This window comes from Eurypyga helias, unplaced genomic scaffold, assembly GCF_000690775.1.
Source record: "Eurypyga helias isolate BGI_N326 unplaced genomic scaffold, ASM69077v1 scaffold38702, whole genome shotgun sequence".
Classification (NCBI taxonomy): domain Eukaryota; kingdom Metazoa; phylum Chordata; class Aves; order Eurypygiformes; family Eurypygidae; genus Eurypyga; species Eurypyga helias.
This window is the reverse complement of record NW_010236020.1, coordinates 33,850-46,072: the sequence shown is the minus strand read 5'-3', so window position 1 is coordinate 46,072 and position 12,223 is coordinate 33,850. Positions and strand designations below refer to the sequence as shown.

Here is a 12,223-nt window from a genome sequence, read left to right as displayed (position 1 = left end):
GGGGAGCACCGGGCCTTGGCCCTGGGGCGGTTCCTGGCTGCCTGGGCCGCGGGGACTCTACACTCTGCGTGGCCACCTTGGCCACTGCGGGGTTGCCACCCGCTCGGGCTGCTGTGGTGTGGCCTGGGAGCGGAGGCAAGGTGGTTTTCAGGGATTGGGAATGCATTGACTTGAAGTGTGCGGGAACAAAGTTCGTCTCTTCTGAAGCCTGTCCCGTAAATGTAAGGGCTGGCACAGTCGACGTTGCAGAGTGTTGGCTTTCTGACCCGGTGCCATCGCTGTGAGTTGTGGAAGTAAAATGTTAAAAATAGAGCTAAAATTTTGTTCGGTGACAGAACATGATAGAAGTCAAAGGATCACCTGTCCCCGTACATGGTTAATCTTGTTCTCTCTTTATAAAGACCCTAAAACTGACAGCATAGCTGGACTTCTGCTATCTTTATTTCACGTTTTCGTTTTTCCAAATACATATTTACAGCCATTGGAGGTAGAACAAGTAGCTAAGAAAGAATGGTGAATGCTACATGGTGTGGTACTGTCCTTTTAAAAACCAGAAAGACCCAGGAATAATTGCATTGTGTTCAGGTGGATAATAACAGAAGTAGTTAAGGTTGAAAGCTTCGCAGTGTATGTTGGAACTGAAACAGCACTTTTTTGTTGTTCTTCTGAGCAGTTGTATATGTTTTCTTATTGAAAGCCATGTAGGATCAAAGTTTATCCATACCTGCACTGAAAGAAATGTCTAAGAACTGTAGCAATCCCCGTGTTTCTCAAACTATGGGTAGAAAAAAAAAGAACAGCTGCAACTCCTGGCACAGGCACGTTGTCTGTTCTGGTGATGTCCTGGCAGTGCTGTTACTGTTCATCCAAGCTGCCATTATATCCCAGTCTTCAGCGTTGTATAACGAAGTTATGCCAAACTGAAAAATGCCGTTAGGACATTAGTTCTGTAGGATTTTTGACCTCAAGTTACAGACTCTCATTCAAATTGGCTTATTCATGAAATTAAATTGTGGAATGAGAGGTTCATTGTGCTCATAAAGCTTTTTTGGTAAGGTCAGATTCTGCCCCTGGCACACAGCAGGCTCATGGTTGTAAACTGTAGGGGAATCTTGTAGGCTGTCATTAATGGCTTTCACCAAACCATTAATGTAGTCTCAGGGCTGAAGTACCTTGTGTGTCTGCTGGCCTGTGTTTAAAAGTATAAATGCCTTTGGCTTGATGGGCTAATATAATTGGATAAAGACCACTTTGTTAGGAGGAGTTCAGATGAGTCATTGCTACTCAAATTGTCTTTGCAGCTACACATGAAAGAAGAAAGATTAAGTTTGCTTGTACTGTATTTATTTGCTTTTCTAAGCCTGGAAAGGGAAGTCAAAATAATAATACATGTAAATTTCCTTTAATTCTCCTAATCCCATTGATGTCATGGAAAGAAGTTAATTGAAGTCAGTGGGCTGCCAGTAGAAAGCACTCGGACCCGCTGACTCCAGTGGAAGTGTAGGTGTTCCTGCTCGCTCGGAAACCTCTACAGCAGCCACTGGCTGAACCATGAGGGAGAGAGGGTCCGAGGCAGTTGAAGGGAGAGTTGGACTGATGGGAACCTGCTGGAAAACTTCAGAAAGGGACACGAGCAGGGAAGCGTGGTGGAAACTCAGCAGAGGTACTAGAGCAGCACCCTTTTCTAAGCACACATCCTCGGCCTGGCCCCTGGCAGCCCCACAGAGAGCCCTGGTGCAGGCAGATGAATAGCCTGTATGCAGTCAATGCTGCCTTTAGGTTGAAAGTGTATTTTTGCTGGGTTTTTAATCCCTGCTGGCAGTTTGCCACAGAAAAGAGGGTCTGTAGCTGAGTAATAATAAACCTCATTCATCCTTGTTGTAAATGGACTGAATAATATTAGTTTACATTTGAGATGAATCTGACCCAGTATCTTGCTGTAAATCTGAAGTTTGTGCTGGACAAAAAGTCAGTATGAGCTATAAATACTTCTTGGTTGCTATTCATACTAGAGATTTGGGACGGAACATGTCACATGCAGAAGTAGTCTTACTGTGCTGAGGTGAGATCTCCTATGATTTTAACATTAAATTATTTGATTAAAAAAAACAAGCTCTAAGTGTTTTGTAAAGGGGCTATTATGTACTACCTGGGAATGATTTCTCAAAGATGTGTTCTAATTGTTTTGCTGACTCTGCTTTGCGTTCCCAGAAAAGGGAGATGGCTGTGACACGTTGCAGGCAAAATACATATTTGTTAAGTAGTAGCCTAAATCAAAACTGCTCAAGATGTGCTGGAGTCCCTCATTCTGGAGAAGGCGTGTATTCATGCCAAATTTGGAGCAAAATGGAGAAAGGATTTGGGGGAAGAAGACTCAGTAGCAAGCGGAAATGGGTATTGACACAGTGTATGAAAGGGAACAGCAGGTAAGCGATTAGGTTTCTTTATCTTCACAGATAAGGTTGGAGGAGACAGCTGAATCAGGCTGGTTTTCTCTGGTACGGAGGGAAAACTCGTATAGGTTCCACAAACTCACAGAATCGTCAGTGAAATGCAAATGCAGCAAAACTGCTGCTCTGGACCAGTTTCTCCTGTTTAGGAAGGGGTGAAGCAGAATTCCCTCCTAAGTCCCTATCCTCTCCCTTCCAGCTCTGCAGATTAACACCGGAAACCTTCCGCAGCTCTGTTTGGTGGAGTTTGCCATCACCTGAGACTGTTGAACTGTTTGTTGTCTGAGGCAGAATATTTCAGCAGGTAGCAGAATGATGTCATTTGAATGCAGGTTCTTGCAGTAACCGTCATGCTTTCCACAGTGTTCTTCTCTTCTGTGACTGTTGGATTATTATGTGTAGGACAAAATGAGTGTATTTTATTGCTGACTACTGAACTTTGCTTATAAAGTGGCTATGATAAAGTCAAGGAAAAAAAAAGTTCTTTAAATCTGAAAAAAGTTGCTTTCATGTACTTAGTTTTGAAATCCTCACGACCTCTGCCTGAAATGCGAATGGCTTGGAGGGGAAGAATAATAGCGAAATCATTTGTCTTTATTCCAAGCAAGATTTGAGTAGCATTGTTTGTTTTGGCAAGGTGATTCTGTAGGGATTTGGGGTGTGCAAGATATCCCTCTCTGTGTACCCAAAATACAGCTCACCTCTGTCATGTGTGCTGTATGTCTGCGGTTAAATCTAAAATTAATTCCACAAGGTGGGATGCTGAGCCTCCTCTTTTTATAGGAGCATAAGTTAGTGTCCACATGGAAAAAGGATGTTCAGTTGCTTTGGGATATGATAAGATTTTCTTGAGTGAAGAAGACAGTGCAAAGAAGAATTCATTATGTCTAAAAGTAGTGGTGGACTTGGGTTTTGCTGTCGTGTGTAATTGTCTTCTGGAAGTCCACTGAGAGTCAGTGTTAACTTCTTGAAAGGAAATGGGTTTAAAATGGTTTGCTTTAAACTCAACTTCTGAGATCTTTTTCTAGCGTGCCAAGGATCAGCAGTCCACTTAGCATTAAGTTCTCATAGTTGTTTTTTGGAATATGTTTTATGTTTCTGAACTATGGAGCTTTTTTAAAACATAGTGAGTGATCATGTAAATCTGCTTCCCCCCCTCAAAGATTTATCCCTAAATGCTTCCACTTTGCAGAACACAGGCTCACTCCCTGGGCATTGGATTTTGGACTTTCCCAAACATACTGGGTGCCTTTTATTGAGCTGAGTGTTCCTGAAGCACTGGGATGCTCTGTTTGCTCCCCCTTTCCCTGGGGGCACTGTCAATGGGATCTCGGCTGTGTGTTTTGTTTTGTTAATGTGGTTTTTTGCTTTGTTTCCCTGGTGCCCCTCCCCTTCCCGAGGTAAGAATATATTTCAAACCAGGAAAATGTCTTCAAAATTGTTTTAATTGGATTAAGCAGGCAGAAGGTCTATTGCTGCGTTATAGTTTATACCCTGAAGTTATAATTCCATGTGCTAATTGCTAATAGGACAGACAAAAGCTTTTTAGGTTTAAAAAAAAAAAAGGCAAAGGCTTCATGCTTTACACGGTTCTGTTTTTATTTTAAGTAGTTCTTGAGTGGTGTGTCTGAGAACATGGGGCAAATTTTGGTTGTTTGTCAAGATTGCTCAAGATATGACAGGTCAGGACTCGGGCAGTAGAAGTTTGTATTTTATTTGTTTAGATCTTACACCCTGTGACTTTCACTTTCAGAGTAACAACGATAAGCCAAGACAGGAGTCAAGGTCAAAGTAGTAATTTGTGTTTCTCTTGCTTTTTCTTGGCTTCTGCTCGCTTAAGGAAGTCTCAAGCTGTGTGTGTAGTGGAGGGATGTGTCGCTGGACCACACAGGGCTCAATCGGAAAAGAGATGGGTGCGTGAGGAGTCCCCGCAGCCGCTGCTCCTTTCTCACTGCCTCCCAGATGGGTAGGGAAGGCTTTGCCTTATTCAAGCGTGGCACAGCTATGACTCATGTATTTGCAGTCTTATTCATCTATTTATTAATACAACATGTTCAGCCTGTGGAGTGGGAGCTGCAAATGCAGACTGCCAGAAGAAAGCTGGAAGTGGCTGTAGGGCAGGGGAGAGAAGGGGCAGGCCTGGGGGAAGCTGCAGTTTTGGGTTGTAATTTGGAGATGTGGAACATACAGCTGGCGGGTACCCGTTTGTCTTGCTGGAAGGGGACTGATTTACCAGGCCACTGTGAGGCAGAGAAGCGAGCAACGTTTTTGCTTTGCACTGCTGAGTAGCACCTCTGGGTGGGACTGATGGAAACGTGAGCATGTCATTCCGGGGCACTGGGATTATTTTATTTTTTTTGGAAAGCAAAGGAGGAAGATAACCACAGTGGTGCTAAAGATAGTTGATTTTTATGTTTTTATTATTTTATTTATATCTCACAACTATATCTTACAATTTTTGTAAGATATTTGGATTATGGCTCTCCAAAGATAAAAATAGTTTTAAAAATAATGCAAACTTTGTGTATCAGGAATTTACTGGTTTAACCTTTTTTCCTTATAGAATAGCATGCCAGTCCGCTTGCATAGGAGAAAACATTACCTCAGAAACAAGTTTTAGAACAGTTAATTCTATATTTTCTTTTCTCTGTAATCTAAAAATCTGCCCAGATTTTAGGTGCTTGCCATCCAAGTATTTGGAATGTTTTGGTTTTTTTTTTAACCCAGTTTCTATTTCAAGTCTTCCTTTCAGTGTGACATGATGAATCTAGCGCATAGGCGTCCTTGAAGAACTGGAGAAACTGCTTTTTCATTGTTTGGCAGCCACAGTCCTGCTGCCTTTCTGATTTCGGAGGAGAAGAATTAGGCAGTAGTTGCAACAAGTCACGTCCCGAGGATTGCATCAAGATGTACTTGGCGCTGCTGGAAAGTCGTGCTGGCACAGTGCAAGCTTCGGCAAGGCACTGCTTTGCCCCTGGTTTTGTTCAGTTGCATCGCAGTCTCTTTTGCAAGCTCTTGGGGATGCGATGATTTTCTCCAATTCAGGACACTTGCTGAGGGTTTTCTCGCCCAAGATGAAAGAAAAATTCGTGCCCCCTACGCACTGATTAAAACTGGCAAGAGGAGCGTGAGCATCGCATCTCTGAAGCTGTCCATGTACAGAGCAGCAGCCAAGCCTTTCTCCCTGCTCGTTTGCATTGTTTAAACTGACTTGTTGTCTTTGGCTCTTGACTCAGTACAGTTAACAAATAGATGTTTTTCCCCTGAAGGAGAGGTTTGTTTTTCTTATTGCCTGGCTAATCCATTCTGAAGGTTACTCTAGAATACAATTACTGTTATCTAAAACAAGTCTATTTATGCAACAGCACTTTAAAGCACTTACATCTTTTACTTTCTTGTTCAGCCATTAAAACTGTTTTCATTTGCTGCTGCAAAGGATAGAGAATTCCAAAAATTGTCTGACTCAATTTCGTTTTCGTGCATGAAAAAGGAAATGCCAAGGAAAATTAAATGGTATGGTAATCCTCTAAAACCGAAGGGATTATATTTTCCTCCTGTTTTCTCCTGTGTAGAAACTTAAGTTAAAGAATGATGATATTTTAACATTTAGCAAGAACTACATGTTAATTTAGAGTTCAGCAGAATAAGGTTTCTTGCTTATAGGTTTTTATTTATTCTGGTTTATGGCTTCTGTAGTTCATAGTAAATATTTAGATTTGAAATTAAATAGGCATATCCAAAAGCAGTGCACATTAAAGCAGGAGTACAGTGAGCTTCTAGAAGATGTCTGTGGAGCTTTTTCTTCACAGTTATTTACAGCAAAATCTTGCTTCCTTTTTTTCGCCAGCTGTGCAGCGTTTTGGAGATTTAGGTAATTATATCCCTTCTTAAATTATGACTATGGCAGAACTAACTTTCCACGCTTTTGTGGGTGAAATTGGAAAGCAACTGAAATGTTTTTAAAGTCACTTAGTGGGTTGTGTAATATTTCTGTTCTACTTAGTCCACTAGCCAAGTTTTTAAATCCCTAGTTCACAGCCTTAAGACGTGTGTTGTGACATTATTATGCTGCTCAGACACCTTTGTTTTGAAATGTGCTTTGGATGTTGCTGCAGCCAGGCTGATAACCCTGCATTTTTTTGCTGCTGCTTTTGTTTTGTGTAAAAACTTGGGGATGAATGTGTGTAGGTGTACTCTGTTTCGGGTGTGTAGCTAGCTTGGTTAGATACCCAGGAGATGTCTTTATTGCCTGATTTCATGGACTATATTTGGTCAAGGAACATAGTACGTTTAGTTTCTGTGGTGTTAAATGAGCTGAGAAAATGAGTGTTGTGTGCTCGGAAATGTCCTTTATAACAATGTGTTTCTTTTTGGTAAGTGTATTTGCATTTTTGCACCGGCTGTCTGTTTATGATGGTAAATACCAACAAAATTTGGGTGTAATAAATAACTTGGTGGTATCTGGCATCAGCAACTTTTTTTTAGATGTAGTTTGAGGTGAAAGAAAAGAACAATGGTGCTCCCTGTTTTCCTGCATAATGATGGATTTGGACCTGATCTTTGCTCTCTTTCTGTTTACTGTACGTGGCGTGACAGAGGTGTAGCTGTTTACCTTCATCTGCCACATCGTCCTTAGGAGAAGCCACTAGCCTGCGTTTGTCATGCTCGTCCCTGGGCGGGAGGCAGCCGGGGCAAGCGCACAGGGCTGGGGTTGGAGGGTTGCCTGCGTAGGACTGTGTGTGTACCTGCGCTGTTAGATGCAGAGTTATAAGTGATATGACCAAGGCAGAGGAGGAAATTGGTGCCAGAACCACAATGAGAATGAAAGGATTTGACTCGTGCTGTGCTTGAAACATTCCTCCAGCTCCAAAGGACCTGGAATCACCTCGTGTGCTTTTCTGTAGTAAAAGTAGGTAATTAGATAAAATTACAATCCTGTTGTGTAAACACAGCAAGGCACTGTCTCAACTTCTTAGTTTTGTAAATCAAGACTTGACCCAGCAACTGCTAACCACTTAAAGTGTTTAAGTAGTTCATAGAATCATGGAATGGTTTAGGTTGGAGGAAACCTTAAAGACCATCCAGTTCCAACCCCCTGCCATGGGCAGGGACACCTTCCACCGGACCAGGTTGCTCCAAGCCTCATCCAGCCTGGCCTAGCTGAACTGTTAGGATGTATAGGTGTAGCTTGTATCGGGTCTGGTGACTGTTAAAAGGCTCACTGCACAGCGTAACAGGTCAGGAAGCGATTTGGGGACGTGGAGACAGACTGGCTTCCACATGCAACAAACTTACTTGTGAAAACAGGACGCTTATGCCTGACAAAAGGCCCGTTGAGCATTTTACCCGAGAATCTTACAGTGTGCGCTGCACTGTCAGATAACACACGAAGATGGAATGGATCTGGCACTAGCAAGGTGCTGTTCCCTGTGTTTTTCTGTTGTAATGCAAGGACAGACGGGGTTGACGCTGTCAGCTGATGTTAACTTTGCACGTGTGCTGATTCGGGGGAGTCCATGCCTGTTTGTTTTGCACGTTTCAGAAATACGGCTACACACACCTTTCTGCTGGTGACCTCCTTCGCGATGAACGAAAACGGCCAGGCTCGCAGTATGGAGAGCTCATTGAGAACTACATTAAGGAGGGGGAAATCGTACCGGTTGAAATCACGATCAGCTTGCTGAAGAGGGTAAGGAAAGGGCTGTTTCGTGGCTGGTTCATTCTTGCAGATTAAGCAACAAAGTGGCAGTATTTTGGAAGAATTGCCCTTCCTCTGGTGAGAATAGTAGGAAATGGCAGACACGTGCGTATCGGGCACTGGGCATCTGTTAGTAATCATAGAACCGTAGGATGGTTTGGGTTGGAAGGGATATGCTTGTATGTGCAGGAGGTCATGAATTGAAATCTCTTCTGTCAGGCTATGGATCAAACAATGGCTTCCAATTCCCAGAAGAACAAGTTCTTGATTGATGGATTTCCCAGGAATGAAGATAATCTTCAAGGCTGGAATAAGACTATGGATGGAAAGGCGGATGTTTCTTTTGTTCTCTTTTTCGATTGTGACAATGAGGTAATGAAGTATGATACTCTGTAACTTCCTTTCTTCCTGTACTGTGAGAATCATTCAAGAACAATAAACTCTGTCAAGTAGTGAATGGGTGAGTGGAAGTGTAGAAGGAAAACTTGGTCTGTGAATTTCAAGGATTTCTTGGCAACTTGTTTTTGCAGATGAGAAACTGCATGTTTTTGAAATAGGCAGCTAATTGGTATAATAGTGCAAATGAATTGTATTGAAGTTCTACTTCAGGCAATTCCATTATTAAGGAAAATTTATAAAAAACTTTAAATCCATTATACAAAATTATTTGTATAATTTTCAGAAAACATTACCCTGTTTAGTCTTAGCAACTGTTGTTTAGTCCAAAATGAACTCTATAGCGATGTCTGCTTTAATTGTAAAGTACAGCAGCAGCAGCCTTTATTTTCGTAGTTGAGCTGTGCTCAACCAGCCAGTAATCAACGTTTTATTCAGCAACTCATTAGATTACAAGGGCATTTTGACAGTGATACATTATATTCATTTAACAAGTGCCATGATGTGCTGTCTTTTTAATATGTCAGCGCCCTTGAGGCGTAAAAACTGATACAAGAATCCCAGCACCTTAAGATAACTTTCTTCCTCTTACCTTTTTCCTCAGTTTCCTGAGAAATTTTACTACTTTTTCTTTCCATAATTGCATTTTTTTTAATCTCAGAGAACAAGGAGGGGTTGGTTTTTTTTTTAATTAAAAACTTAGAGAAGATTTTTTTTTTTTCCACTTGGTGGAGTGCTGATTTTGGGGTTCTAATGTTTTTTACTAGATCTAAAAATAGACAACAGTGCCTATGCAATCTTCTGATTATTTTTTTTAACTATGGGTGTACTTTGTAGGAAGAAATTTTTAGCCATTGTCCCCTTGCATGAGTAGGATACGTATATTCATGAGGTGTACATGTGTCAGCATTGGTTGCTTAACTTTGTTTCGAAACTTAGTTCATGGGGCAGCTTTTAACTATGGTTAGTTCTTCAGTTTTTACTTAGATTCTGATTTTTAAGTCTTCATTATGGCTATGCCAAGTAAGAACATTTTAACTCAGAATAACTTAGTATGTAGCCTTACAAAAACCTTGGGAGAACACGCAGTGACTTCCTTTCAGTGCAGGCTCTTCCGAAAGTCTGAACACATCCTTGAAAATCAAGTCATTTTCTTCTTTAAATGTCTCAAGTTGGAGACCCAGTCGAACCACAGAGCTTAATGTTGCTCTTACTTCCACTGGCCCCATTTTTAAGAGCCCCCATTTTAATAAACTGATCAAGCGTAAAGCTGTCGGACATTTTCTGTGGAACAATCTAACTTTCCATGTGAATTCTGGTTATGTCTACCAGTTCCGAACAGTATTTTGTGTGTTGAGCCTGTTAAGGTTTTCAGAGTTTTTGTTTTGTTCCTGCTTTCAAGGGAGCACCCTGTGTTCTTGGTTGTGATCATCTCTCTGATGTTTTTTTGTAGATATGCATTGGCCGCTGTCTTGAAAGAGGCAAGAGCAGTGGTAGGAGCGATGATAATCGGGAGAGTCTGGAAAAGAGGTACTATCTCCCAAACTTTTCACTTCCCATCTGTTTATATTTTACTATGTAATGCTTTCCCCCCCCTCCATGCTTTCTCCTAGAATTCATACGTATCTGCAGTCTACTAGGCCTATAATAGATTTGTACGAGAGAATGGGAAAAGTCAGAAAAGTGGATGCCTCTAAATCTGTTGATGAGGTAAGTTCGTAAGCCATAAAACCATGGGGATGACAGCGGCAGGGCACATATTTGTGGCAATCTTCCGAGGCGCGGGTATGTGTGGTTAGTGCGCTAATTAAGCGCTGATGTCTGTTACTGGGGGAGGTTGTGGAACTCTTGACTGACTGATTAATACGTGAATAACTTGAAGAAATCAATTAGTTCTGCTTAAAAGTGAACTGGACTAAACACACTTTTAGTCTTTATTTAACAGTGTCTTGTCTTTTTTTTTTTTACTTTCATGAGCTTTTGCTTTTCTGAAGTAGTCATAGAATCATAGAGTCATGGGATGGTTTGGGTTGGAAGGGACCTTAAAAGATCATCTGGTTCCAACCCCCCTGCCATGAGCAGGGACACCTTCCACTAGACCAGGTTGCTCAAAGCCTCGTGTTGGTCTTCTGTCTCAGTTTCCCCAGATTGATACCAATTTGACTATTAAAGAATTACTGTGAATGTTCTAAAGAAAAACATATATAGTTTTTTTAAATACTGCCAATTATTGTGTGTGCTGGTTTAACTTGAAGTAACAGTTTAACTAACACTTCATAAAATGAATATTCTTCTCTCTCTTTTTAGGTTTTTGAAAAAGTTGTACAAATATTTGACAAAGAAGGCTAATTCCCAGCTTGAAAGTTCATTTAAACTTGTGCTTGAATCTTGCTTGATTAGCTGCTACTGCAGTCCACTCTTTGTAATTGTTTTAAAAGGCTTTTTAAATTGTTTTTCACATATCTAATGTTGATTGGAAAAGCAGTGAATTACAAATGGATCTGTTTTTTAAATAGGAAATTTCTTGTGGCTATAGCATACAAATTTCAGGGTTCTCTATTAGTGCAAGTTCAGTTACTCACACACAAAATCACAGTTAAAAGATCTCTCTGAAGTGACTATTTGTCACAGTACTGTGTCTATCATGGGCAGCCCTACTTAATGCCATACACCTTTTTGTTTCTTAAGGATCAACTGAACAGCGGCATTAAACAGTGAGGGACACCTGTGCCCTTGTCTGTTTTTCGCATGCTTGGACCAAATTTAGCAGATATTTTTTTCAGAGTCTAATCTTGTCATAACTTCCCTGTTATCCCCAAACCTGAATCTGTAAGTCAAGCTACAGCTCATAGGAGAATCTGTTTTAGCAGATCTCACAAAACTATTTAATATGCTGTTCAGCAATAGACATACAAAGTACTTTATGGAATGTGGTGCTTTCTTATGACTCTGGATGTGAACTGTCTTGTAAGTTCTTGAGTACCTTGATGACAGGGCCCTGGGCTTTGCCTTGCCTTGCCTTCATTTGCAACAGGGTGAGGATATAACTTCAAAGTCAGGTCAGTATTTCTGTACTCATTTATTTTAATTGGTAGTATATTCTTAATTACAGCATGGTCTTCACAACATGGCAAAACTCTTAAATAGTGTACAATAAGCAGAATCTTGTAACATTTCTGTATTGTAACAAGTGGAAGGGATTTTCTGTATTATTATTATTATTATTGTTGAAATACTGTGTTACTGAATGCTTTAAGGTTTGTTACCCGGGGAAATATTTTTATGGTTAAACTAGTGAATTTGTTTCCCTAAAATTGTATAATTTTAAAAACCGTTTGTTTGAAAAGTTTGTAAATTATTGCACTTCTGTTATGATGTGGTCAGCAGAGGGGAAGATACCTGCAGGGAAAAAAGGTTCCATTCCCTTCAAACAAATTGGGTCCTGCTTCATCACGTTCTCTGGAATTAGCCAAGTACAGTCAGCAGTAATAGCTGGGGTAAGCAGGTAACTAGTTGAAACAAACTGGTTTAAATGTTTGCACAGGTGTGGTGTAATTCTGTCTTTTGTAAACTTTTCTCCCCCCTACATAGTATGCGTAGGTCTGCGGGGGCGCAACCACGCATTCCTTGCATGCCCTAAGCTTTCACTGACGAAGGCTCCAGAAGACTTGAAGATGTG

General features: G+C 41.0%; 1 protein-coding gene across 1 annotated transcript; it reads left to right on the top strand.

Annotated features, from left to right (window-relative positions):
• The first annotated feature begins 2,390 nt into the window (after nucleotides 1-2,390).
• On the top strand, nucleotides 2,391-11,324 carry CMPK1 (cytidine monophosphate (UMP-CMP) kinase 1, cytosolic). The gene is made up of 6 exons (XM_010146947.1): nucleotides 2,391-2,426; nucleotides 7,993-8,139; nucleotides 8,368-8,520; nucleotides 9,998-10,074; nucleotides 10,158-10,254; nucleotides 10,852-11,324. Exons 1-6 carry the CDS (start codon nucleotides 2,391-2,393, stop codon nucleotides 10,891-10,893), a joined length of 552 nt encoding a protein of 183 aa, XP_010145249.1. The 3' UTR covers nucleotides 10,894-11,324.
• Nucleotides 11,325-12,223: the final 899 nt, after the last annotated feature.

Coding starts and splice junctions, on each gene's coding strand:
- CMPK1 (XM_010146947.1), top strand. CDS start 2,391: ATGGGTATTGACACAGTGTATGAAAGGGAACAGCAG. Junction 2,427..7,992: donor TGTATGAAAGGGAACAGCAG/GTAAGCGATTAG, acceptor TGCACGTTTCAG/AAATACGGCTACACACACCT. Junction 8,521..9,997: donor TTTTCGATTGTGACAATGAG/GTAATGAAGTAT, acceptor GTTTTTTTGTAG/ATATGCATTGGCCGCTGTCT.